Source organism: Bombus vancouverensis, chromosome 6, assembly GCF_051014615.1.
Source record: "Bombus vancouverensis nearcticus chromosome 6, iyBomVanc1_principal, whole genome shotgun sequence".
NCBI classification, from domain to species: Eukaryota; Metazoa; Arthropoda; class Insecta; order Hymenoptera; family Apidae; genus Bombus; species Bombus vancouverensis.
The window spans coordinates 9,826,518-9,854,480 of record NC_134916.1 but is presented as its reverse complement, the minus strand read 5'-3'; the positions used below and the strand labels follow the sequence as shown (position 1 = coordinate 9,854,480).

The window sequence follows — 27,963 nt, the reverse complement described above, 5'->3', positions numbered from 1 at the left end:
GTTTGGAACTATTAAAACTTTTCAATAAATTCATCTACCCTGCTTTTCGAAGCGACTAAATAGAGGACGCACAAGGCAGAATCGCAAGTCTACAGCTGTTTTTTGATTGGGCGAAGGAGAAACTTTAATTTTTCTATCGAGTCTACTTTGTAAGGAAGCCGATCGTACTTCTTTTCTCAAAATCGAGTTCGTTGAATCCAAATTTTACATTTGATAGCATATTCGTAACAAAAACCAAGATCTAATGCGAATGATTGAACTCTTTATCTTTCTCGATATAATAAAAGTTTGATTATCCCTTGATCCACACCCTACAGATATGACATTATATCTTTATATATTGGCATCACTGATGCTTCTTTCCAGATGGTTTCTCCAGTGACTAATTCGTAATAGTCAAAGTTGGAAAAGAGTGGTTTTAAGCCGGTGCATGTTCCTGAAATGAATTTTTAAACTTTGGTAAGGGTATGATTGAAAACGGAAGAGATTTTGTACTTGAACAATGTTCATTTTCACATCGATAATATTACTCGTTTATCCGATGTTTACTTGAAAACACACCTCCCGTTAAGCATCAATAATTCGAAGAATTTAAAGCAAAAATTGTTAAACACTCTCTCTTCTAATTAAATTGCATTCGAAAAAATGCATCCAGTGTGTGTGTAGAATGTATTACAATTGTGTTTGGTCATCAGTTACACATCCACTCACATGTCTATGATATTGTTATGGGTGTGCTTGTTTGACACACTCATTCTGTTTTTAAGTTATTAAGTCACTTAAGTTAAGTGCATTACACTCGAACTTACGATATTGATCGGTGAATTAAAAATATAGATGATTTAAGGAACGATCGTGCTAGAGTGCATACAAACTTAGCACAAAATTATTGCTCACAAAGTACGTATTACTCGTAACGATCTAGTCAGAGAATTAATCTATCAAAACGATGCTGATGAATGACTCAACAAAGAATCATCGCGCGAAATTCCTGAAAATATGCGAACTTTTCTTTTATGTCTGTTGTAAGAAGTAGTTTGCATCTTCTGCTAAAAATTAATACTTGTTAACCCCACATTTAGTATTTTGTTTGTTTAATTGGCTATGCACTTTGTTTTGCACTCATTATGCGGTTGATTTAAAAGCAAACTTTTATTTTGTAGAGGAAAAGAGATTGCAGCTTTAAGTTAAAAGCTTCAACCTTCATTGGAATAGAAATTACATAATGACAGAGTATAAGCTTGTAGTTGTGGGAGCTGGAGGTGTTGGCAAATCCGCGCTTACAATCCAACTAATACAAAATCATTTTGTAGACGAATATGATCCTACTATAGAAGACTCTTATAGAAAACAAGTAAGTTTTTATTATAAGCAATGGAAATAGTTATCTGAGAATATATTTATATAAAATATTTTGTGACCTACAGGTAGTTATAGATGGAGAGACATGCCTTTTAGACATATTAGATACAGCTGGTCAAGAAGAATACAGTGCAATGAGAGACCAGTATATGAGGACTGGAGAAGGATTTTTATTAGTCTTTGCTGTAAATTCGGCTAAAAGTTTCGAAGTATGTTGATCTGCTTTCTTAAAATTGTTATGTTTTTTTTTATGAAAATTATGAAAAAATGCTTGCGTATGTTTGATGTTACAGGATATAGGAACGTATAGGGAACAGATAAAAAGAGTTAAAGATGCAGAAGAAGTACCAATGGTGTTAGTGGGGAATAAATGTGATCTTCAGCAATCTTGGGCAGTAAATATGACACAAGCAAGAGAAGTTGCCCGTCAGTATGGTGTGCCTTTTGTTGAAACTTCAGCTAAGACTAGAATGGGAGTAGATGATGCTTTTTATACCTTGGTAAGTAATGTTACATGATTAATTACATATTTTACGAGCAAAATAAAAAGAAACAGTATTTGTGATAAATACAGCAAACAAATATAATAAACAAAAATTTATACTATATCTATGCTTTTATTGGGTTGCTACTAATAAATTATAGGTGAGAGAAATACGGAAAGATAAAGAACATAGAGGTAAAGAAAAAAAGAAACGGATGAAGACAGGTAACTCAAGCCGTAGGAAACATCGGTGCTGTTTGCTTTAAATCACTGAATAATGTTAATTCTCTCATTTGGTACGTTAATATGGAAATAGAACGTAAAAAACATTAGATTATGTTCACTTTACGCACATTTTTGCAGCTTCCTCTATAGAATATTGTAATAAATTACAGGCACAATTTTTTCTATACATTGGGAGGGATAAAGAACAAAATATATAATAGTATTGTATTATATCGCATACATTTTTACTCTTGAAGATAAATTTCATAAAATACATTATTTGTTCAACAGTCTGCCATATAACTCTTAATATTCCATTAGCAGAAAAATTTTAACCCTTGATTGCGTAGAATAGTCAGTATCAAAAAAATATTTTCTAGGCCATCCACTTCTTTTATTATATTAGACATGAAAAAAGTATTATCTAATCAAAGAATTCTATTACTATTATGGGTGGAAAAAATATTTTATTTGTTAAATTTAACAAATTCCATTTTATATATTTTATTCAGATAGTTCATAATTTTTTAACTTATTAATTAAATATGTTTTTATTGTGTATTTTTTCATTTTAGTGTGCATAATAAAAGATTACACTTTCCTAAACAAAAAGATACAAGCCATAAAACTCAAAAAACTAAAACGTGGATAACTCATTTTGTGCTGTGATGAAGTAATTTTAAGCATGCCATGCTAGTTAGATATTACTGTAATTAAGTATGCAATTTTCACAAAAACGCCTATTTACTATTTTAATAGTAGATGGTTGGCGTTTTCTTTTTTTAGTGCAATTAAAAACGTATACTTGAGATTTCTTATATCTATAGAAACTAACAGGATAAGTTGTTAATTTCTATAGCAATGTTTTTATACGTTTGCAGTAGGGAATGATTGGTAGATATGAAGTTATTCTGATTATTGTATAAATATAAGCGTCATTTTTATCTATCATTGTTGTTTCCATGTATAATAAAAAAAACCTATAAAAACTATAATTTTTTTTAGGGATTATATTGCAAACCAGAGTGAAAGTTTCCATTGATATTTGAATGTCTATTATCGCCTGTATGTAATAGTAATGAGATATCGCATTTTGCCACATCTTTTTATCTCTTCATCTTATCATTTTCATGTTATCTTAGTCACGATTGTATTACGAGAAACGTATAATTTTAAGGCATTATAAATATCAATTGTAAACTTTTATTGTAATCATAAACTTTAATATTTGTTCAGACAATAATGCCATCACATTTCAACGAGACATGTATGTATAACATAAAGGATCCATTTTTTCTATAAAATCTATATCGAAATATTTAATGGAATATTTAAGATCATACTTGTACGATCGTGTCTCGGGTCTAACTGAATTTTGAACAATCAAGGGTTAAATACTTTGCTGAATGATTTAAATAGTACAATTTGCAAATATTCTTATATATATGTAAACGCGCAAATTTGTAATACTAGCTTTTTCAAATGTCGAACATATGAATATATAAAATTGCACAGCATAGGTGTTATTATGTAGTTCAAATTCGTAATAAAACTTTGTACAAAACGTGTTCTTTATATTCATTCTATCTTGAATGATTGTCATTAAATATTAATTATTATAAGTCATCTATGCTGTTTGGTTTTATAACATTGAAAGAGCAATCGACAAATCGTTGTTTGATCAATTTTATTCTTACGATGTGTATATATATCGAATAATGTTATTCAAATCAAATGGTACTAATATTGAAAAATTAAATTTCTAAATCAAAATTCATGCGTCTTTATCATATGTAGCATGTTTAGTGTCAATTTTGATGCTCACGCGTATTGGGAAACATTAAACGCGTAACACTGTTTAATATTTTTTTATTCTTTTATTCAAAACACATTGTCCAATGAAAAAAATATCATATAAGTATACACAATAAGTACAAATTATAAAAAGCAATGTTTCTTTCTTATTTAATACATACACTAAAGTGTACTAATTCAACAGACCGCATATATCTGTGGATAGGAACGTAAACGTAAAAGAGTATGATTGAACTCCAATGTTCACGGATTCGGTATGATATTCACTTTTAAAGTTAGGGCAGAAAATAAATTTATAATGGTTCGATATATTTCACCCATTATTTAAAATAGCCTTATTCAAAAACATATACTTCATAATCGTAACATAATACCACCATTTATACATTAATCGAATGTTAAAACACATTTTAATGTGTCAATGTCATTGTGGATATACATCTTAGTTTTTTAACTTGATATTTAATATATATTTTTGTTAACAGATTTTCTAAGAATTTTTGTATTAACTGATTAGGGTCTTAAATTTAACACAATATTCGTCATTTAATGGCATGGTAAAACTATTGCAACGATACAAATGTAATAATTAGTTTATAAAATAATTAAAATTAATAAAAAATCATTTATACGTATAAGAAATATAGTTTCTTAACCTGCTTCAATTACCATTAATTATTAGAAAATTTATCAAGATAGCATTTATTTTAAGAAATTGGGAAACTATATGTAGAACACAATATTTTTGGTTTAATTTGCATTTATTTTCGAGCACCTAAGTAAATATAAAATCGTTATACGCCTATATGATTTTGTATGTAACTATATCACTGTCATGGTACTGTTTACTATACGTAAAAGCTATCTTCTAATTACATACGAAATGGTAAATATAGGCTTGTGTGTATACAGTAATATATATATATATACATATACATGTATATGTATGAATGAACGTGTGTTTGGATGTGTGTATGTATACATATATATATATGGCACATCAGTCTGTACGTTTACTTAAACCACTTATGAGTAATTATTAAATACTACCATGTATCTGTCGACAAATCTTATGAATTGTTTTGTTACGTTTGGCATTATTCATGGCGGATGGCTTTAGCACTACCGTATCATTTCCATGTATTTTTGTTTATGTTTGCTTAACATTTCAGTCACGGTCACTAATTGCTTTATTGTTGGCTGGAAAAAGGAAGCATTGTTCATTTACAAATGAATATTGATATAATCGTAAGCGTCTAAAGCGTCTAAACATATAAATCATAAAACACACCTGGGTTTTCGATAAAACTTGAAGTTCTTTTAAATGAGAAACACAAATATGATGCAAGGTTGCCAAATCTCTTGCTGTATCTGAAACGCAACTCCTATTTCTTGGATCTGCACCTTCAGATTCTGGTTTTTCGGTTACATTCTACAATATAAACTCAAATTATTTTAAATTCATATTTACTTATATATTATGCAACATTTAAATGCATACTTACAGATAACTGATCCAGGAAAACAACCATTCTCTCTTTGTTTTTAAGAATAAACGGATTAACTACCTCCATGTATGGTTCTTTTCCACCAAATTCTACCAAATTAGCCAGGTTTTGTAAACATTTTGCAACCATCACAAGTGATCTGTAAAATTATTTAATGAGAATTAAAGAGCAATTTATTCAGTTATAAAATTTCTTACGTTTAATATAGACCTACCCTACCTTGCAGCAGCTGGAGGTGGTGGTTCAGCTATTAAATTAAATGACCTAGGATTCAATATGGCAGGGCAAAGTAGACGTAAAAATATAAATCCACTGACTACTCGCGTTCTGACTAGTCTTTCATGTGGCCATTTGGCAACAACTGCTCTTTGCAAACATCCACAAATATATCTCAAGGTCCTTGGACATGCATCAGGACTTGTAAAAATGCTTAACGTCACTTCATCTAAAACCTAAAATAATATTGATTGCAAATTTCATAATCACTTGGAATAATTTATATTTATATTGTAATATTATATTAAATTATATTTATTTATATATACATATATATACCTGTAGTAAAAATTCGGCATTACTGCAAGCATCCTCAGGAGAATCCATTTTTGTTGGATTTAATTCACAGCTCTGTTTACTTTCGATCAATTTTACGATGGTGTCACGTAGCGCGGCTTTCAAAAAGGAGGTGCACACAGATTTCATATATAAATCCATTAAAGTAGTCGTAAGGCTAGCAGCTCTAAAAAGTGTTGGCGTTTCATCTTCTTTGTCCACCTAAATAAAACACCTTTAATAAGAAAGACACCTTTTCAATGAAGTATAAATATAGGTGAACATACTTCTGCTTGGTTTAACGATCTCAGGAGGTCTGCTTCTTTTCTTTCATGCCTAAAGACATACATTTTAAATTATAATGTTATCCATTAAATGGGAAGCGAAATATTTAATACGTTGTACATTTTTGTTTATACCTAAATATTCTAAGTAAACTATTTGCCAATGGTACTCTATCCAAGTGACACACATCTGCTAATGCCCTAACAACATGCAATTCTGGATCCAATAATAGCTGTTGTAATGGACTATATTCCTCAGGAGGCATCGCTAAATCGTGTCGATACCTGCAAAGTAACAAATACATAAAACGTACGTTTTATACATAATACATAACATACGTAATACATAAAACAGTTGATAAATATTTTGATTATATTTCTACCTTATTCGTAGGCGAAGTACACCCCATTCACCGATCGGGGTAAGTCCTGACAACGGATACCATTCGTCCATTTCTTCCCCATTCGTCAAGCTCGCCAATTCAACTGTCAATTCTGCAACTTCCGTATCTTTGCTTCGTTTTCCTTTATTGTACAATGTTAAAGAAAATGACATAACATCCGGTGGTACATCCCTGTAGAGTAATTTATGGTAAATGTCATTCAAACATATAAATATTTAAAATGGCAGATCATATACATACTCTAAAATGAATTCTTCATCCCAAATTGGATGTAACCCAGTCTTAACTTTTGTGCGGGCGACTTTTACATTATTTAGAGCCACTATGATGAATGGATTCGGTACTAGCTTATATGGAAGTCTATGAGCGTCTAAAATATGCAAATGTAATGAACGCAATTCACGAAGACGAGCAACCTTTGGAGCACGAGTAAGTTGTGATACACATAATGGTTTCAAGGCATTAATCCAGTCTAAAGCATTCTCTGAATTTGGAGCAGCCAAATATGTTATTGTGGCCAAACATGGTAAAGCACGTTCGACTAATTGAAAGCAATGAGGTCTATCGAAGACGCTTTCGTGAACCTAAAAAATCTACATCTCAGAAATGAACTTTAACAACAATTTAGTTATTATAACTCTTACATAATATATAATTTTTAAGGTGATTTGCTGTTAATGTTAGTACAATTACATACATAGAACATATATATTTCAAAGATAAGACAGTCTGAAAACTGACATGATAATGTAGAAAAATGAAATTTATTTTAATTATAAAACTCGATTTACCTGGTATAAATAAGCACAGCTTAAGTCGATAAGACCTTTAGGTTTGGTTCTTTTTGGATTGTCATATAAATACAAATGAGTATCAGTTGCATCTACTAAAAGTACAAAATACAATGCTTTCCACTTTTTATTCTTCTCTGATTTTTTTTCTAGATATCCTTGCATTTTTATCCCTTTATTTTTCTTTGCTCCAGATTGTTCACGACATTCTCTGAGAGTTGCATATATCTTTTCCGCGTGTTGCACCTCTCTGTTGACTCTTACACTACCATCAGGCTCGGTCACCATTGCTTGAACTAAAGTGTGACCCTCAACTATTTGCTCCTTCCGATATCTAGAAACAACATTTTCGTAATAATCTAAGAATTTCAAAATCCTAAAGATTTATAACAGACATACCTGTTTATAACAGCATCAAGACATTCAAAAGTTCTACCACCCATAAGATAACGTACACCTTTCTTCTCAATTCTAAATCTTTGAATTTGATTGTTTATATGAAAGAAAAGGGAATAATCACCAGGGCTATTGTCTGAAGGCCTGACCTGAATAGTGTGAAATAAAGAATTATTATTTTTAAACATTAAATATTTATAAGAAGCTATATAACTTACCAAGAAACTACCAGGTCCTGCCTTCACCAACATGTCAACAGCTTCGCTTTTAGTGACATTAGGATGAAACCAGGAAAATACAGTATTGGGATCAATGGAGTCATCTAAATCTTCCACTAATTCGCGAAAAATCAAGCCCTGTTCACCAGTTCTGTGCGCAGTAACCCATAACCAACCATCTCCCATATCATTATGCACAAAAAATATGTCACCCTTCTGGAAGCTTAACTCATCTGTGTCAGGCATTTTTGTATATGGCAGTATTGCGACTATTCGTTTTTTATCGTTCACTGGTTCAGGAGGTGGAGTAGGATGTATAAGTCTTTCTCTCTTTAGAAGATCAGAGCAATGAGTATAATATGCGACAAGATCTGACAAGCTATTGAACTGTCTGCCTCCTATAACAAGATACATATTATTTTACAAATCAGTTACGATTATGATTATTCATTTCAATTACATGTTTACCATACCAATATAATAATCTCCACACACAGCTGTAATTCTAAAATGATTAATGCCAGTTCTGCCCAGATAGGACAATACATAACTTCCAGGCTTCCTATCGCTTTCACGTACTAAATAACTACCCATTTTACTTGCATCCCACAGTCTTTCTTCTGCAGTAAATCTATCTAATCTACCGTGATACCATCTGCAAATTATTCGTGTATTAAACTTTCTATTCTTTGTATCTTAAACATAATTTAAAAAATAATGTTTTCATTAGAAATTAAAATCTTTTATTGATATTAAATCTTACTGATTCTCTGGTGGAGCTGTTAATAGCGTTGCATTCGCACTATCCGGCTCTTCAGTGTCTTGAATATCATCTGGTATATTTTCAAGAAAAGGATCAAATTCATTTTCTGCATTCATTGATTCATTTTGTCCACCATCTTCGCTACCAGTGCTAGGAGAACCACCTTTGCTATTATGATCCATCTAAAAACATAATTATATATAAATAAATATTAAATATTTCATGCAAAAACTTATAAGCATTTCTTTCCTTTTATCAATTCTATAATAAGAATATTTAATAATTATTTTTCATAATAATCATAACTTAATAGTACGACAATATCTTTGTTTCTATTACAGTGTCACATTATACATCACACTACTCTAAACATAGCATATATTTCTGTCAACAAGGCATAAATATCATATGCAAATATTTACTTATAATTCCCCCCATATCTATGGCTTTTTATATCTTCCTTTAATACGTGCAGATACTTATCGAAAACATTGTCTATAAATAATACCTTAAGCACCTTTCCGTCGAAAAATTTAAAAAATAATCATTAATCTATGAAAACTTGCAATACTCTGCAAGCTATTACAGATTTCCAAACATACAATTACAATTTATTTCTTCTTATTTAACTATTGGTATTTTCAGCGATAATACGATGACGGATGAATAATCTATGATGAATAATACCCGTAAGTACCTTAGCACTGTTGGACACGCTTGGACCTCCTCGCACAAATTCTGCCATTTTCGGTTCACATGCACTCCTTCATACACACGATTATGAAAAAGAAACTAATAATATTAATTGAACGGCATCCGTTTTATTGCGATTCTCCTTACCACGATTATTTACAAAAGTAAGCTGTTATTGATATAAAATGTATTGACGTTTCTCGGCAGCCATTTTACTACTGCACGCGTTGATCGCGGAATATAGAGATATGAAGCGAGTACTTTTTACCGTATGAAGTTTTTAAATATTTTTAAATACCGGCAACATGTTTTTACAGTTATCCGTTTATCGTCTAATTGGATGATAACTTTATATATCGGACACGGTACGAATCTCTTAAAAGCACTTTTATAAATAATATACCATTGACAATACGCTGATATAGATAGCCAATGTCTCGATAATAAGAATTGTTCGTATTATATTAAATATAACACTATTCTCGTAATAAATGTCAATTTTTCTGTAAATCGTAACATGAAGACAATTTAATTTAGAATAAATTTTGGTAGATCTTTTTACATTTGTTCACCAAACAGCTACTAGTTCCTTCTTGAATCTTTTTCGTTTGTTGCGTATTCGCCTTTTATCATAGCAAATTTTTGTGTTGTAGTTTTGATCGTAGTTTTGGTCTGCATTTAGTCAGTAGTTAAAGTAAATGTCATTCGTATGGAAAGTGACTTTGTATAACAATTTTATATAACAATTTATCACCGTTCATAAATCGTAATGGTAAGATCGTGGATTCGTAAAATATAAAATGTATATATTGTGAATAGTCGAATACATGACTATAAACAACCGGTGACTTTTGTCATAACCTCTTTGATACTTATACAGAGTTCTCTAAATCGATTTTTTCTAAAGTTTATTTACGGGGTTGGACATGCAGTCTGCCCTATTTAATTTCCAGAGTTTGCTGACAGTTATTTTGCTATTGATATGTACCTGTACTTACGTTAGATCTATCGTACCCAGTTTATTGGACAGTCGATTAGGAAAAGTTGGGTATGTATATTTTGTCGACTTTAAAAAATATGATGTATATATGCATTGATACTAAAGTGTAATAATTAGTTTTCAAGGTACTCTTTGGAAGTGTGCCAGGATTGGTGAGAGAAAAAGTCCATACGTGGCAGTGGGTTGCCTTTTTATGGCTTTCAATATCTTATTTTGGTCTTAATATTTACATAGGGATTACAAACTATCAAAAATTATTCCAATCAATTGCATATAATTTTATACTAATTACAGATGTAATGGATTTTAATGTAAATAAGCTTAAGTTTAACCTAAAATGAAAGGAAATAATTAATATTTTGGCTACTTGCACGGTATGTTTTATTTGTCAACATGTTGGTTTCTCCAAAGCTATATAATTATCCAATTTGAGCACATTTTCTCACCATATTTTCATAATATACTTTTTTTTTCTATAAACAACAACATTCTTTTATTATAGTTATTGTAGAGTCGTTATATTGAGCAGTGTTTTACGATATACAATATTTGTTAAATAGATATATTTAACACGTGTGTCGTTCTGTTTATTTCGCGGATATGCTACTATTTCAATGACAATAAACCACGCATCGTGACTAAAATTTGTACTCTGTAATAGAAGACATTTATGACAGTAATAGTACCAGAAGAAAGCTCCGACACTCTCGGTTTGAAAATTTTATGTGCTAAAGAACATCGAGCCTTTCTAGTCGCACCATTTCGTACACAGATTGTAATTACAGAGTAACATATGATTTGCGGTTTTGCGAGGAACATTAAAGAAATGATGCAAAGCACACACAACTTATTAGGAACGATTATTGTCGATTCCTTGAAAGAAAAATATTTCTTCGATATTATCGCAAACGACCGTTACGCTAAAGAGAGACTGCGTTGTTCGTTTATATACACGTTTGCATAAAAGGAAAGAAAAGAAAAGAAAACGAAGAGACGCTAAATAATGCAACGAATAATCGTTATCCGATAGATAACGTAGAACGTTCAGAAATGTATTCGATGATCGCGTCAGTTGATTCCTCGCAGTTAACCACATCGATTATATTTATAATTGTGGTCTTGTTTAATCGTTGGCATATGAGGTACGTTACTTGCCTACGGGTAATTAAAAAAATACGCAAAATAAGAAAAGTAAGGTCTAGTATCTTTCTAAAATATATAGTACGGTACTATACGCCCTACGGATATGAATCTTAGATATGACGTGTGTAACGTTCGTTAAGATGCCACTTACGATCTCAGTTCACTCTGTTATCGTACCGATAAATAAAGATATTATCTTATTACCCCTTACGTACAAATTAGTATGCTAATTATTTGTCTGTGTTCGAGTATAATCGAATAGTTGATTAAGGAGCGGTGATTCACGACAAACCGCGAGTCTCGCAGAACGTGGAGATACAATTAATCGTTGATAATAATTATTACGGCGTAAAGATATCATAAGGGATGTTCATTTTAATTGGATCGCCAATGCCATTGTTGAAATAATTTCGAAGTGTGGGTAATCGATTGAAAGTATCAATTTTTAGTCGTATTTTGTCGAACGATGATCTCGTGAATGACACTGGTGGCCCACTTGAGATAGACACCCTGCTTGTGTAAGGCTTTCGACGCTAACGTTATAAAAATTACATCGTTACTCCTAATAACTCCACAAATCGGAAATAATAATTCCAATGGGAAACCTTGTATTCCTTTTGCTTCGTTCGTTGTTAAAAAAATACTCGACAATGTTACATTTAGTTCAACTAAAGAACACACTTCGCTCACGACTTTACTCTTTTCCCCGCATTCCAAAACGGATAAAAGGGTCATAAAAAATACATTCGTAAGCATTTATCTTTTAAAATTCGCAACAGTATTCACCGCGGTGTTTGTCCGCGACAAGAGAGAGATCGATTTGTTCGCTGTATCGTCTATTTACTAGCAATTCGTGCTCGTTTCAAACGCAATAAGAACTTGCTTCCGTTCGATTAATACTTGGGAGTCACGATTTCTTCTCTCTATCGTTTGTTCAGAGATATCGTGGTCAGATCACGGTGTTTGTCTAGCCGCAAGATTTCCGATTCGTTCGTTCGTTTCCCTTGCGTGCCATCACGCGTGAACCGCGAGCGAACAACTTGCAGTAGCTTTTCGCTCGCTCAATCCGTTAACAGAGCTTTCGCCGCGTATACGTTCGTTGCGAACGTTTACCGTAGGGTCAGGAAGAACAGCAAGCAGACCGCGTAAATCCGCGTATCGCTGAGTTTCTTCGCGTTGGCACAATTTCTCACGTTCGGGGTGTCGTGATTCTTAAACAAGTTCTTGTCTTTGATGAAAGGCGCCCGTGGATCCACCGTCGTCGAGGTCGTCATGTGCTTGTTGTAAACGATTCTCGCGGTACTCTTCTGCATCGCCGGTGTGCTCATCTGATGAAAAATTCGATTTATCGTCGTGACCTGAGCGAACTTTGATTTCCCTCGATTGCTCGATTTGTTCGAGTTCGCCAAGGTAGTCCGGGTGGGTGGAGTTGCTCGTTCAATTTCTGAAAACAATTCCCTTGAGTCGTATAGCGAAAACAGGCGGAAGAATCCGACTTCGTTAATCTAAGAGAATACCGTGTAAGACCTAGCTTTGTATCAATTTTTTACGAGGAAAATCAGCCACCGGTTCAACTACCTCGTCGGCCAGCGTGAACGATCTTACGGTCGACAGAGACAAATCGTGGCCGACGAAATCGGTGTTGTCCGTGACTGGTATAGGCGAACGCAAGAACGCAAACACTGGCTGGGACGAGAAACATCGAGTGACGGATGTCAAAGAAAATGTTCACGTATATAACTGGAATGGAAGGCGAAATCTAGCGAGCGTGGAAAAATGACACGTTCGATAGCATATGTCGACTCACCGTACACCCTGAGGGTAGCCTCGGCTTTCCCCATGCTTGAGGACGCTGAACACGTGTACTCTCCTAAATCCGTTTTCTCTAAACGTCTTATCTTCAGCTCGCTCGTTGTCTTCCATTCCTCGTCCGGATGTCCCCTTTCGTCGATCTCGTATCTACCACTGTTGACACGTTGCTTAACTTTACCATCCGGCGTGCGCGTACAATCGATTTCATTTTGCGATCGTACGATATCTAGACGAGCTCCGAGGGATAACGCGACGCGCGTTAATGAAAAAGAAACACGAACGATCGGCAGCTCGACGTGTGTACATACATACCCGCTCATAATAACTTGCTCCTTTCTAGTCCACAAGTTAATCGTCTTTGGATATGCCTCGATCAAACAGATCAACGATACGTCCGTGTCCAAAGGGGAACTCAGTAATTGATTGGGAACCTTGGCGCTAGGTGGAACTGAAATTCGAACGGATGATAAAAGTCGATTAATACGTAACAAGTTTGCCAACCTATGCAAACGAATAAAGAAACGAATTATCGAGTCGCGCAGAAATCTATAACCACGTTGGCTTTATCGAGTTTCGAATGCCGTAAACATCGCGCGGGCAGAAAGACGGTTAGCTCGGCGAAACGTGGTTGAATTTTCCGGCGACAAGAAATATCGTTTATGTCGTTGGTCGAATAAATCGAAAGAAGCAGAGTGTAACCGTTTACCGAAGCGCGGGCCAACGATACTCGCTAAAGCATAATCGATTAGCCGGAATTTGTAAGTATATACTCACAGTTTACCCTTAGATAGACTCTCTTGCTGACTGCCGGGGGCACTTCGTTTTTGGCTATACAAAGATAAGCTCCCATTTGCCTCCTGTCTACCCTGGTTAATTCCAGCTTCTCACCGGACTGGTTGTCCACTATAAAATCTCGCGTCGTATGAATATCTCGTTGAAAGGTCTCGTATACATATCGCTGGCCGCGTGCCAACGTTCGCACGCATACCAAATTACACGCGAAATACGTCGTTCGCGTTAAAACAACCAGACCACCGCCTACTACAACGCTAAATCTCGCGTTCGAAAATCGTTTACACGATTATTCGTTAACGAACAGCGGGACGAAAGATTTAAGGAATGACGAGGTATCGTGAAACGCGACCTGTACCCCGTGCCGTATGATGTTCGTATCGAACGAAGGCGTGGTAACTCGAAACATAGTCGACAACTATTCGCCAACTACTGTCGCGAATTTCATGATCGATAGGGCCGAACCGCGAAAGTCGTATCGTAAAATTCCTGGGCAAATTACGGGAAAATGGCCGAGAAACTTTCTAATCGTTTATCGGTTACGACGTTATTATACGTACATCGTATTATCGTTTAATTACGCGTTTTCAAGTTACGTTTTCAACGCTTTCGAAATCAATGAACCGCGTCGGATTAGATTATTATCGAGCAAACGCGCCGTTTCGCTATTCCGATAAAGCGCGTCAGTCTCCTAACGAGATGCAGCTTGCGTGATCCACCTATCGTTCGGTCTACGAATATTTTCGTCGCAGGCGGCGTCGCGTCGATCGTACTCAAAATATCGCGTATCGATTTATCAACACCGCTCGACAATTTGTTCCCATTAATATCTCTCGACCGATCAACGAATTTGCCGCGCGTCCGAGCGAAAAATGCGTCCGACGCGAACCATTTGGCATCCGGTGTATTCACCGCGACCGTCGACAGCGAGGGAGGCGTGAAACCGCCAAATTCTACGATACTCGGAGAATCGACGAGCACAGGCACGTATACGGAAATATATCGAAAGTCGTTCCGAACAGACTAATCTCCATTCGATGAGACGTGTTCCACCGTAATTGCTTTCGATCGGCATCACGTAGGTTTGCGAATTTACGATGTCTTCATGTTCCGCTAAGCGGATCGTGATGGCGAATCGAGTCGCGTAGACACCTTGGATAATTAGTCGTCGAAAGTGATGCAACTACGACGAATCTGCGATCGAAATTTTAATTACCGTCATGCCGGTTTAACCGATCGTCTTTGTTACTTCGTCTTATTCTCGAATTTCTTCGAAGCTTGGAATTTTTTGGAAATAACGGAAAGAAAGAGAATGGCCAATATTTAAAGAGCGATATTCGAGAAGCGCACGGCGGACGTTTCGGGCAGCGAAGAATTAATAAAACGAAGAAGAGAATCGAAGGTTATTTGTCATCGGGAACGACGGTGGCGAGGGTGCTCGAGTCGAGATAAAAATGTAATATCTTACCTGGTATCAGCGGATCGTGAAGACCCCTCATAAGTATGAAACCACTTTTCTCGCGTCGCCAGAGCACACGAGGTGTCGGTCTTCCGGAGGCCTTGCACGAGAGGGTGGCGTTCTCACCCTCTAGAACGGAGACCTCGCCCTCCGATGTGCCGGTGCTAAGTATATCCGGCGGTACTGAAAGAACAAAATTGGATTCGCGTGGCTCTGTAGATCGGCTGCGGTTGATAATTAGAAAGCCGTTAAACGAGACAGTTCGAGAACAAGATCGCGTCGATTGAAATTTCCAAGACGTTTCCATATGGGAGCATAAATCGAAGATTGAATCGAAGCGAAGCGAAGTCGAAGTTTTGAGGTGCATAGTCGTAACGACGGGGTTTGCGAGTCGCGTATTTGCAGAGACGCGCGTGGAAACGTGGAGGGTGGCACCGGTAGAAATTACGGACCGCCGTAAAGATCGAGCACGATGTAACGGGACGGTACTAAAGCCGGCATGGAAATTGGACCGACTCGTCTGTCGGCGGGTCTGACTGGGCAAAATCAGGTTAAAACGCTTCGCTCCCGAGGAAAATTAAATACCATCTATCCCTGGGTAACAGAGAAGGAACATTTTCGCAATGAAATCTCGTTTCTTTTGAAGGAGCACGGGGCCATTTCAATTACACGCGTTCAGCTTGGACAAATATTCTGTACGTCGAGCGGAGTGGAACGAGCGAGCGAGCGAACGGGCGGGCGGGCGGGCGGCAGGCAAGCTTCGGCTGGAGGAGATTCAGCGCGAGATAGGGCCGAGGTTTGGTCGAGGTAGGGCGAGAAAAAAGGAAACGGGACCTTTCCTGTGTTTGGCCACAAAGGAATTTCATTCCATTCGGGCCGATCGCTCTTTCGAGTTGAATGCCGAGGCAAACACGCACACTCTCCATGAATTCTCTTTCTCCCTCGGTGTCCACGTATACGCACGATACAACGTACCGCGAGCGTACGCGCTTACACGTAGTACCGTACACGCGTCTGCCAGACGCGGACGACGCTTGGTAATATACGCGCTCGCATGTATGGCGTACGGGGGAGGAAGTAGAGGGAAATAGTAATGGGAAGGGAGGGTTAGCGGGTGGAACGAATAGAAGGCGGGTGAGCAGCAACGTAACGTTACGGCCCGTGTTCTGTGTCGGGGTCCCATTGAAACGTATTCTAGCGGCGAGGCGCGCATATTTTCCACCCCTTCTCGAGGTAGGCTAATCGAAACCGGTGCGTGCGTACGTGACGTCTCTACGACCGACCGCAAACACCCAACTGTATCTAGCCGTAGGAATGCGGTATAACGCGCAATTAGGCATACCTAGGACATCCACGCATCCCAGCTGGCTCAACATGGGCTTCGTATTCAGTTGGCACATGTAGCAGCCTCGGTCAGCTTCCCGAAGCTGGCGAATATGAAGCCGCGAAGTGGCTTCCTCCTCGTCTCTCGATTGGCTTTGATTCTTCGACTTTGCGTTCTCCAGCGTGACGAGAAATCGGGGCGAGTGAGTCACCGTTCGTTGACCCATCGACAATATCGTTTTATCCTCCACACGAATCCATCCCACCTGAGACAGCGAACACACAATTTTTTATGAAAAGCGGATCCTCCCGCAACCCCATCCGTCTGCGGATGTGCCTTTAAATCAAAAGTCGAATGGAAAGCCCGTTTCGGAACGAGTCTATACATTCGCGAAACGTTGCACCGCGCGACCAAGATAATCCGCTATCCCTCTCTATCATCCTAATTGCTTCGATATTACCACCAACGGATCTGCACGTATATGTGCGTATAATATTCCGCATCCCGAATAAACGTACACTTGCACGACCCCTAACGTAAATGTAGTTAATTATATCGACGTTTCTATTCAAATACGTAGAACGTTGCGCGGAAGGGGTAGGCAGGGATGGTTAAATAAGCGACGACAAAGCGGACAAACAGACTGGTGGGCATCCAACGACGTAAACAATTGCCGAGCCGATTCAAAAATCGTTTATCCGACGGCACACGCGCCACTGAATCGCTGACAGACGCAGGAGTCGTTCTCCTTTTGACGGGTTCGCGTTCTTTTTGTTCTTTTTTTTTTTTTTTTTAAGGAAAAACGTGAATCTCCGTCGAGATTACCGCGTCAGGATAACGAAGGAGATTAACATCTGGCGGCAAGGATCGGAAAGCAGCGACGTGGGAACGCGACAGAGTCAGGCAGCGATCAGCCGCGGAATAGAGGACAGCTCGAGTCAATATTATATCGCGCGTAGCAGCCTGCTGTCTTGCCGTGTGTTTATGTGCACCGACGTATATCCACGACCGATACGTGTTCGCACGTATGGCCGGTAGCGGTAATTGCTTTTAGGCGAGCTCGACCCGGTGTGCCATTGGCACCGCGGGAATCAACCTGACGAAAGGTTCAATTTAACGTCGTATCGCGCACCCCTTTGCCCCGCGGCCCACTCCCGCATCTCCTACGCGTTATCTATAACGCTGCACTTGGTAATTAATCCGAAGTGACTGTCGTGCACATCCCGTATGTCTACCTATGCGCCCGTATGCGTCGGGTTACACGATGTCATGCGACACCGACCATTCGTACGCGCGCGATCCGACCGTGTACCTTGCTCGAGGAACCGACTAACCCGACTAGCTCGTTCAATCTACGAATCAGCTAATGCGTTTACCTTGGAAGGCGTGCGCGCCAATTTCGCGGAATTCCACTTGCGTTCTTCGCCTTCCTCCGCCTCTGGCCTTATACACCTCGTCTGGATGTACGGTCGCGACACGATATCTTCGATGGTCGATATCCTCTCGTTCGGGTAACAAGATCGGTTCCTCGAAATTATTCAGCTCGAAGGAAGGCAGGAAGATACATGGGAAAACGAACGGGAGATCGAGAGGAGTCGCACGAGCCGGACCATCGTCGCTGCTTTCAGCGGCAATTGCGAGTCTAATTAGGATAGCTCGGCACGGCGTTCCTCGAAACACGTTTTTCGTGCAATGTAACCGGTAGAATCGAACGTGGTCTTTGTCGGAGGTAATCTGCGAACGAAGGTAACCTATCGTCGTGCTTTCGACCGTTTCGGACGAGAAAAGAATAGACGGGGAAGAACGGGGCAAAAGTTTGAATTCCTTCCTTCTGCGAGGACAATCGATAATGTCTTAAGTACTTTGTCACTGGGGAACAACAGTTTGCGCCGCGCAGAACGAGAACGGAAACTATTACGTCGCCGGCAGAATCGTTATCTCCACGACAAAGATAACGATTCGTTCGATTCGCTAATTCAGGATAACGTTCGACCATCCCACGAGGAAACGCGACTTCTTATCCGACGAAAAGTTGCTCGATCTTCGTACGCGATCCACCACCAGCCACGATCATCCCTTTGTTTCGCGCGTAATACGCCGCGCGCGATCATCGAAGATCGTCTTCTCTGTGTTCAAATTGCATCCGCGGAGACGTACGGGCCTGCTGGTAGGCCGTACGCGTTTCTCCCTTTGCCCTTTGCGTTTTGCCCTGTCGGCAAACAAACCGCGAGATTTCTTTGGAAAATTGCGGAACTGGTTCGACGGAGCTGACACACATTATCCTTGGAGTTACGAAATTCCCCGGTGGGTACGGCCGGGACTCTCGTACCCCTCCGGTGTAATATTTCCAGAGACCCTGGGCCACGAATCTACGTTAGCGCTAAGAGATTGCTCCCCATACCCTCTTCCTAGGCCAACCTCCGTCCCTTTTCCTCTTCCGTTCCATTGTAATCATGGAAACAATCATTCTTCGCTCTCCTTCCCTCCGATGCTTCTTCGTTCTAACCTCGACGATCTCGTTCCGTCTACGTCTCTTTCTCTCTCTCTCTCTCTCTCTCTCTCTCTCTCTCTGTATATATATATATATATATATATATATATACACACACACAGTATATATATATATATAGATATATACTCTTCTCCGTCCGTCTCCCAAAACTCGGTCCGTTCTCCCGCCCTCTACCGCTCTGCCTATCTATATCCGTTCATCTTTCTCGTTCTCTTTTCGGCTCCATCGCGAATTTCGGGCTAAAACCCCTGTCTTCGTTGCTCCAGCAAGGTGGCGTGCGGTTCCGCCGACAACTCTGGTGGTAGTAGCGATGCTGGTGGTGTGGCGAGCTACCCTTTCGCTCGCCTCCGCAGCAATCACCGATTTGTCTGAATAAGCCCCGGGCAAGTATATGCTCGTGCTTACCCCGGGGAAACACCACTCCGGCCAACTCACACCCATCGTCTCTCTCACCGCCGTCGCCCCCACCCGACTGCATTCCCTCAACAGCAACCCCCTGTACTCTCTGCCTCTCTTCATTCTGCTTCCTACACCCTCGATCGGTCTGGCAGCGACTCCATACCCGAAAATACTCCGGTTCATCGATGCTTGATGGGAACCAGGCTGCGGAGGAAGAGGCTTCGGCAAACCGGCGGCTAGAGGAAGGGAAAGGGAGAAACGGAGTTGCCAAAGTCGTCGCGCCGTCGACGAGACTTCGGTGTTAATCAGAAATGGAACGTCATGGATGGCAAGTAAGGTGTAAGTGAATCCACACGAAACGATCGGATAAACGAGAGACGGCCGATCGCTGCACCGGTTCGACGATCCATCGAGTCGCGTCGAGTCGTATCGCTCCGCGCACTCGCGTTTCGCGCGACTAAGATGTACGGCGAGTTGCGGGGCAAATCGGCCGTGAAAACCTACGACGAAATCGATCTAAAGTAGATATATTTTATCTGGCCGTTCGAGAAATACGCGGCGCAGAAAGCGAGAAGGAAATCGCGTTCGCGCGGTTCGTTGATCCACGAGCAACCGATACGCGTCGAGATCTCGCGACGATCTAATTGCGAGTCATCGAAAACGTGACGCGGCGGTGGAACGTAATTAAATGAAAAAGAAAAAAGAGGGGGGGGCGGAGAGAAAACGAGCACCGAGGAGGAATCTACTTTGGCCCGGAATTATCCGGAGATAGATCCAACGATATAAAAGGACAGACCTATGGAAGTGAAAGTTCCGTATCCGTGAATGAAACGGAACCGAGTCGATCGTTCTCGCGGTTCTTTCATAACGTGAAAGACCGATTCGTACAAAACGACGACGAGTCAACTGACGCGACGGCAATTAAACTTGCAGCATCTTTCCAGCGAGATCCTCGACCAGCCCACCAAGCTTCACCGAATCGCACGATTCTTCTCGCGGCTTTTCCTATGGTAATTTATTTTATTCGAGCGGCAAACGTTCCGTCGCTCGTTCCGCCGGAAGATCGATCGTCATCGGAATCGTCATTTCGCGTTCCATCGCGGAAATTGAATCAACGTTGAAACGAGTGCGCGTTGAACGATCGGTCGTGGCGTGGCGCGTTAAACGTGTACGCGTATTAGTCGTTGCGTCGAAACCAGCCGTCGCTTTCTGCATTTTAAATGCTAATTTATTTTTCGCCCGTCATTGTCAGTTTACGTTGCTTGAAACTCGAATCATTACACGGCTCGTACGATGCGTCAATCGAACGTGAGGAACATGCGCGATAACCGTTTCGACAGAATCGCCAGCTGAATTGAAAATCTTTCCGCGCCAAACGTCTACAGACGATAACTTTATTTTTTATTGACGCCGAGGATCTCCACGCGATCGGTCACTTTTCGATTCTCGTTGCGCCACGACCAATTCTATTTCCCCCGGGAACCTCCACCGGCCTGTCGTATTTTTTCCCTTTTTTACGAGCTTTTTATGCGCAAACGTTATAGACGGCGAGAGGATTTTGTCGCCTATAAATAAGGGAATAAGAACGATTCCGATTACAATCACGTCGACGAAATGCCTCGACCTTCGATCTTCCTCGTCTTTTTTCTTTTCTTTTTTTTCTTTTTTCCTTTCTTTGTTTTCATCTTCGCTCGTAGACGTCACAGTCGTTTCCTTCGCTTTTCCCTTTTCTGGCCGTGCTGCTCGCACGCGAAAGATCCGCCAAACAGGAAATATCCAGCGAGTCCCGATCCGAACGTGTCCAATTTATAGCAACTTGGACGAACTGCCGAATATATATAGGCAGCAGCCACAATCGGCTTACCATCTTACCATTTCCTTGTGCCTCGGACGATTCTCATTTATACAGGTACTATATCTCGCGTTAGAAGCTGCATAATATTTGTTGGTCGACAAAAGACGGTCGTAGAAAGATGTTTCGCTCTCCTTTATGAATTCACGACGCGAGAAACTCTATCCAAATATGTCCGATGAAGTTTCAGAAGCCATAAATCTTCTACTTTCGTCAGACGTCTTTCCCACTGGCAGAGTAGAAGAGAATCGCTTTGAAGTCGCGCACACGCGTTTCAAATTCGTCGGTGGCGATGGTGGTGGTGGTGTAAACGACTGCGTTCGACGATCGGTATCCTCGCGCGACGTTGCCTCGGTCTTCAGAGGGAACATCCCCTTCCATTTTTTTCCTTGATCCAGCTTTCAGAAAGCCGGAATAAAGAGGGAAAGAAAGGTTTGGCTGGTTGCGTCTCGCCGATTCGCCTCGTTTTACTTGGTCGAAACAGTGTCGCGTAAAACTAAAAGCTTTCGGACTCGTCTCGAGGCTCCTTCCTCTTCCAGACAGAGCGGGACTTTAGAAAAATCGACGGCAACTAGCGCGACAGGGATAAGAAAACACGGCGGAGGAACTCTGCACGAAGTAAATAGAAGAACAACTTGCCGACCAGCTGGCGAACCAACCTTTATCGATTTCATTCGTTACGTTCTCCTTTTATTTCGCCGCGTGTTACGGAATACAAATTAGAAATAAACGTTTTCCCCGCGGCGAATTTCGATTCACCCCCTCCACCCCTGTTATTCTGCTCGCGACGAAACCAGTCGTCCATTTCGTTTAACGGATTGATCGGTCGACTTTTCTTTTTTCTTCCGGACCTGTTTGGTTTTCGACTCGAAGCCGCAAGAAAATTCTCTCGCGAATCCTGGAAAGCGTGGCCCACGGCAAATCCGCGTTATATATTCATGAACGGTTAACTGGGGTTTAGCAGGAGGAAGCTGCAGCATGAAAGAAATAGAAAGAGGGAACGTTCTTGGGAAAATAGGGGCGCCTTAAATTCGCGCGTGTTAGCACAACAATGGATCAAAGGAATTCCGCGGGAAACGCGTTACAAGGGAAGGCGTGCAACGGCGCGCCGCGTGTGAAGTTTTGATCAGAGGCGACGCGTTGCTCGGGCAAACTTGCCAGCATTCCTGCGAATTGGATTTCTTCGAGGTAACTGCGACTACGTGCGGGCTTTTGTGTCGCCCCGGCAAAGTCGCGATGCATGCGACTCTTTGCGAGAAGATTGTTCTCCGATCCCGCAAGTTTGTTTATTTGCCTGCCGACGTACGGCGATATTTCGCGAGTTAACGCGCGCGTGAAAACTCAGCGACACAATGTGCCCGTGTATTTGCATGAGAAGAATACGTTTCCGGGAGAAGTCGGTCGACCGTTGCCTCTAAAAATGAAAATATGTGAAAATTTTCTTTCGCATATAGCGTTCGCCAGCCTTTTAACAATCTACAGCGACCTTGTTCCGTCATCTTCTTTTTCCCTCTGAACGAACAATGCTTTTCATCTCATCGACGCGCTTGTTTATCCGTCGTGTTTTCAATAACGCGTCGCCGTCGACACCGTGTTTCACAAATTAGAATTTTCGCGTTCAACGAAACAATGAAGAGAAATTCCTTTAATTATTTTATTTCGCGTCACCGACGAAGCGACGCCGCCGCACAGGCAAAAGGAAACGCTCGTGATGGGCGCGTGGTGGACGACAGCCAAAGTAAATGTTGGTAAAAATCGTGCGCGGAGCAGAGTCGTTTGCGAAACGAATTCATTTACGCGGTTCATCGGAGTACGTCGGGATCCGTGGTTTCCGGCTCGATCGCCACCGCCTAAACTTATTTAGCGAATCGTTGCTTCTAATTTCGAAATATGGTCGCCGACCATCGAAAAATTAACCATAACGCGGTGTGAAACAGGTGGAGGCAAATAAGTCGCGTATACAATAGAGTCGATATTACTTGGCGGGTGGATCTGGTTGCAAAGCACCGATCGGACTGGGTTAAAGGCCAAATGGTACAGGGTCGTTTCGTCGAAGGGTAACGCGACTACGGTTCCAGGACGGTAGTTTCGCAGAATGGATTCGCGTGAATACAAACCTGCGGTTGTCGAGTATTATTCGGTAGTTGGTGTACTGGTGCGTTGGTGTCCGCGACGTTGTGCGAACGTACCACGTAGGTGGAACGAACGCGTTAAAAGCGTACCCTCTGAAAATAATGTAAAATAACAGGAACGCGACGCGACACGACGCGATGCGGCTCATACCACGCGCGGGCAAAAACGGATTTTAACGCGTGTTCGATCGTACGTTGAGAGTTTGCTGGGAAAATCTCCACGCTAAGAGCGAAACGGCCAGCAGCGCGCAAAACATCGTCGTTACTCGACTTTAGTTTCTAATTACTGGGTCGTTCGAGCGACGTTTGTCACAGAGAGCGGAGAAGTAAAAAGGATTCGATGGCGAAACGGAGCTCGATGTTCCGGCTGATGCAAACATTCGTGCGCGCGTCACTGCCAGAAATTCGATTATGTAACATCGAATACCGATGAACGTGTATCGAATACGTCGAAAACAAATCGGGTTAGAAAAGTTATCGGACGTTCCGTGCAATGATATTTCGAGGTTGGTCGCGGGGCGCCGTTCGTCGACGTTTTTCATCTCGTTGATATAAACTGACTAAAACTTCGTGGTCGATTAATAGCTTGCTTTCGGGCCGCGGGATGAAACGCCGTCTTATTTTGCGTTCGTTGGCGAAACAGCCCCGGGCAACCAGCAGAATCGTCGCCGTGCCGCAAATTCCCCGTTTAAACGTTTGCGATGAAAGTGTACGATCCACGTTGTATTCGTGGCAATTTCCCTCCTTCGGCGATTCGCCGCGAAATTCGCCCATTCCCGTTGACAAATCGGCTTGAAATTTTCACGACGCTTTCCGTACCAACCGTTGAATATTAATTTCATCGCGGTACCGTTGTTTTAACTGTTTTCCGTAGTTTTTATCGGTAGACTTGCTTTAGGCGCCGACGCCGGCACCAGTCTCGTCGGCGAATAAACTTTCGAAAATTTCTCCGATATTTTGCGTTGTTGCTGTGCAAAAAGCGTAAAGCGACGGCAGCCGCCCACATCGAAGCACCGAAAACTTTTCACGAGCGCCCTTCTTTCCGGCTAATCCCGTTTTTCTCTAACCGACAATCGGAATATTCCTTACCGTAAGATAAAGGAACAGCCGGTATTAATATAAACGCGGCCGAGTACAGATGGATAGAAGGGGTACGAGGCTACGGTGAGAAACGAGAACCGGTCGAAACGAACCACTCGCCGCTTCGAGGTTTAACGGTATTTCAAATTTTGCGTCGATTAAAGTTTAATCTGTCACAGGAAGCGTCGATGGCCGCGCATAGTTACCGGCCACATTGTCGTTAATTCGCATGAAATTGAAATACCACGGCGAAAGAAGCTCAAATACGAATACACGTACATCGGCCACGCAAAGAGTTAATCACTCGCGACAGAACGCCGCTTAATTTCCCCTCGTTAGCCAGTGCCAAGCTTAATGAATTGTGTACCTGGCGAGAAGTTCCGCGGGACTTTGTTGCGCGTTGGACGAACCCTGTACGACCGGATGACGAAGTTTCGGTTTATCTCCACCTGGTGAATGAGCGGGGCGCGACCTTCTCCACGCGGAAAACCGTTGGAAAGTTATTCTGGAAGAAGGAGCTAGAGAGTAGGAGAGGTGACGATGGTGTATGTGGTGAATAGCGAAACAGTGGTGGGACGAGAAATGGCAAAAAGACGCGAGCCGCTGACATGTGCCACGAGCATCCACGCGACCCATTTGTTGCGACGAGATTACCGAAAATCTCCAATTCCTTTATCGCCTCGTGACCCGTGAACAACTCGAGCTCGCCGACTCGTGAACCAACGAACCCGTTTATATTCTTACGCTGCCGGCCTGGCTAATTAACGTTCCACAGCCACGCCAACTCCTCCCACCCCTCCTTTTTTCCTCCCATAAAACCATCGTCAAATCCCTTACCTTGTGATTTCCTAGTTTCCGGATCGTGCACGGTAGAACGGCTTCTTTACCAATAGCCGCTGTCACATTACCGATCGGCTGCACAAAACTCGGCAGATCTGCAAAAAACCAGTATCCTGCGTTTCATCCTCGTATAACGTATGATATCGTTTGGTTATTGTCAAACGTACCGCGACGATCGCACATTTTCAAAAAGGAGTTACGACGGCCGATACCTGCAACGAACGAAACTAGCCGTTTCCAACTTCCGACTGTCATATCGTTTCGTTCGTTGTTCTCGCGTTTCGCGTGCTTCTCGTTCTAATTTCGGTCAAAGGCGGTCTCGTTACACGCAACGCTTCTACCCGTCGCATACGCGACGTTCGCCACAACGAGTCTTTTGTAACGAAATTTGTAACGAAACTGCGTTTAGAATTAGTTTCTCTCTCTCTCTCTGTCTCTCTGTCTCTCGTGAGTGTTTTACTCGAATGTATCCTCTATCGAGGAAAAACAGCGACGGATTTATAGGGAAGGTATGGAAAAATCGCGACAGCCCGGTAAAATAGAAAGGTGCGTATATTTCGTGTAGCTGGAAACATATTTCACATCGTTTACAACGGGTGCGGATTCGATAGCAGTGATTCGTAGCCCTCGTTAAAGCGTACGTGATGGCGCAATGACAGCGATTAACAGCTTGTTGGCGCATATAATATCGAACAGTCGCTGGTGAAGCATAGTTTCAATTTCCTGTCAACGGATGCACTGTCACTGGCTAATGGCCAAAGATGATACGCCGGCCTGGTGTGCATTATGTTAAGCCGATGGATCGAGAAAGGAGAGAGAGAGGGAGAGAGAGAGAGAGAATTTTCCCCCGTAAACATTCCTCGGGAACGAACGTTTATCACCGATGAAAAGGACACCGACGTTTCGCTGTGAAAAATGCGCTGAATAGTATGCCGAACGAGCGAATTGACGGAAACGTGAAAAGATAAGGTCCCTAAGCCTTAGTCAGGGCTGCCAACCGAGCATACCTCACCCGTTGGACTAGTCGCCATTGAAGCAAAGATTGAGACGTTACAACGATCCCGTATCGATCATATTACTCGATACTTCAATTTGGTATTTGTCTATATCGCGGAAATCGACAACACGCGTATACTCGCTCTTGTTTACAGACACGGTAATCGAGATGCTGTATCGATATTTTAAAGATTGGGACGGAAAGACGAGGACTCTGTCGCTTTTGTTAGCGTTGTGTATTCCTTTCACGTTAATCGAAAGTGTGTGTGTGTGTGTGTGAGAGAGAGAGAGAGAGATTCTTTCGTTGTTTCCGAAGAGCAGGCCGTTGACAGATTTGTAACGGGATATGGCAACACTGTACAAACGCAATACGTTTTGCTTCTTACCTGTTTGAATGTTTTCATATAATATCACGTTTTGCCATAAAAGATAATTAGCATGCGTTACTTTGTGCTTTGATAAATAAATATAGTAGATGAGAATTTGTTTTCTAGGATATGCGAACACTTTTATGAATAATAATTGCAAGTCTGTCGCGTTCGAGTTCTGTCTGTATAATTAAATACTTCGTCCGTTTCTACAGTCATATTAATCGAAGTTTCATAGTTTCTCATAATCTAACTTTTGTTATACGTTAAGGGGAATCTATGGAATGGTTCTGTGTCGGAATAAATTATCTTCAAAATAGCACAGGGAAGTAGAAACTTGCGGCGTCTCTTGACGAAAGACACCGCACTGTTCCATGGAAACAAAATAATTATGATTTTAATGCATAAAATGCGAAAGAAGAGATTTCAGGACTCGGAAAGGCAGAAACGATATGCTTGCGTTTATAACATCTCCCTTTCCAATTATCACATTTTGATGTAAAAGGTAACCAAAGCGATCAGAAAATTCGTTAATTAGAACACAGAAATACGTCACCGTTATTTTATCTTCTACATGTAAAGGATATAGTAGCAAGTTTTCAATCCGAAAATTAAAAATCTCTTTCGAAAAACATGCTTTTTTTTAGAAATACGATACGCGCAACGATAACTACCATTGGAAAGAATTTTCTTTCGTAAAGGTAGGGTATAAACTGTTCGCGAATACGAAATAACATCCCGAAACGTGCAACGAGAAGA

The 27,963-nt window shown here is 40.8% G+C and overlaps 4 protein-coding genes across 8 annotated transcripts in view; 2 read left to right on the top strand and 2 right to left on the bottom strand.

Annotated features, from left to right (window-relative positions):
- Positions 1 to 327: 327 nt before the first annotated feature.
- Positions 328 to 7,971, top strand: Ras85D (ras-like protein 1). 3 transcript variants are annotated; one of them, XM_076619442.1, is made up of 6 exons: positions 328 to 459; positions 1,164 to 1,354; positions 1,428 to 1,571; positions 1,656 to 1,862; positions 5,394 to 6,540; positions 6,625 to 7,971. In XM_076619442.1, exons 2-5 carry the CDS (start codon positions 1,226 to 1,228, stop codon positions 5,433 to 5,435), a joined length of 522 nt encoding a protein of 173 aa, XP_076475557.1. In that variant the 5' UTR covers positions 328 to 459; positions 1,164 to 1,225; the 3' UTR covers positions 5,436 to 6,540; positions 6,625 to 7,971. The 3 variants fall into 3 exon arrangements, with proteins under 3 accessions (XP_076475557.1, XP_033192655.1, XP_033192656.1); XM_033336764.2 differs by lacking the exons at positions 5,394 to 6,540; positions 6,625 to 7,971 and adding an exon at positions 2,008 to 2,178 and having other exon boundaries at positions 329 to 459; XM_033336765.2 differs by lacking the exons at positions 328 to 459; positions 5,394 to 6,540; positions 6,625 to 7,971 and adding exons at positions 568 to 900; positions 2,008 to 2,178.
- On the bottom strand, positions 3,929 to 9,894 carry vap (RAS p21 protein activator vap). Of its 2 annotated transcripts, XM_076619438.1 has the most exons (16): positions 9,643 to 9,893; positions 9,500 to 9,566; positions 8,803 to 8,984; positions 8,513 to 8,694; positions 8,040 to 8,437; positions 7,825 to 7,970; positions 7,426 to 7,759; positions 6,875 to 7,218; positions 6,614 to 6,805; positions 6,366 to 6,515; positions 6,234 to 6,282; positions 5,950 to 6,168; positions 5,614 to 5,846; positions 5,392 to 5,533; positions 5,178 to 5,318; positions 3,929 to 5,086 (listed from the first exon to the last, which is right to left on the bottom strand). In XM_076619438.1, the coding sequence occupies exons 2-16, from the start codon at positions 9,545 to 9,547 to the stop codon at positions 5,009 to 5,011; spliced, it is 2,838 nt and encodes a 945-aa protein (XP_076475553.1). In that variant the 5' UTR covers positions 9,548 to 9,566; positions 9,643 to 9,893; the 3' UTR covers positions 3,929 to 5,008. The 2 variants fall into 2 exon arrangements, with proteins under 2 accessions (XP_076475553.1, XP_033192649.1); XM_033336758.2 differs by lacking the exons at positions 3,929 to 5,086; positions 5,178 to 5,318 and having other exon boundaries at positions 5,396 to 5,533; positions 5,609 to 5,846; positions 9,500 to 9,894.
- Positions 9,895 to 10,121: 227 nt separating this feature from the next.
- Positions 10,122 to 10,865, top strand: ksh (transmembrane protein 167A-like protein ksh). The gene is made up of 3 exons (XM_033336766.2): positions 10,122 to 10,267; positions 10,428 to 10,543; positions 10,613 to 10,865. The coding sequence occupies exons 1-3, from the start codon at positions 10,265 to 10,267 to the stop codon at positions 10,716 to 10,718; spliced, it is 225 nt and encodes a 74-aa protein (XP_033192657.1). The 5' UTR covers positions 10,122 to 10,264; the 3' UTR covers positions 10,719 to 10,865.
- The window catches only part of LOC117158145 (lachesin), a 35,599-nt gene continuing 18,488 nt past the window's right edge, over positions 10,853 to 27,963 (bottom strand). The window contains exons 3-9 of one of the 2 annotated variants that reach the window (XM_033336763.2): positions 25,838 to 25,935; positions 17,044 to 17,290; positions 15,711 to 15,884; positions 14,225 to 14,353; positions 13,763 to 13,898; positions 13,446 to 13,603; positions 10,853 to 13,082 (exon numbers count right to left, since the gene is read on the bottom strand). In XM_033336763.2, coding sequence (XP_033192654.1) covers positions 12,748 to 13,082; positions 13,446 to 13,603; positions 13,763 to 13,898; positions 14,225 to 14,353; positions 15,711 to 15,884; positions 17,044 to 17,290; positions 25,838 to 25,935 — 1,277 coding nt within the window. In that variant the 3' untranslated portion in view covers positions 10,853 to 12,747. Of the gene's footprint in view, positions 13,083 to 13,445; positions 13,604 to 13,762; positions 13,899 to 14,224; positions 14,354 to 15,710; positions 15,885 to 17,043; positions 17,291 to 18,401; positions 19,544 to 25,837; positions 25,936 to 27,963 lie in introns of those variants that run through there. The other variant, XM_076619441.1, reaches the window with a different exon arrangement.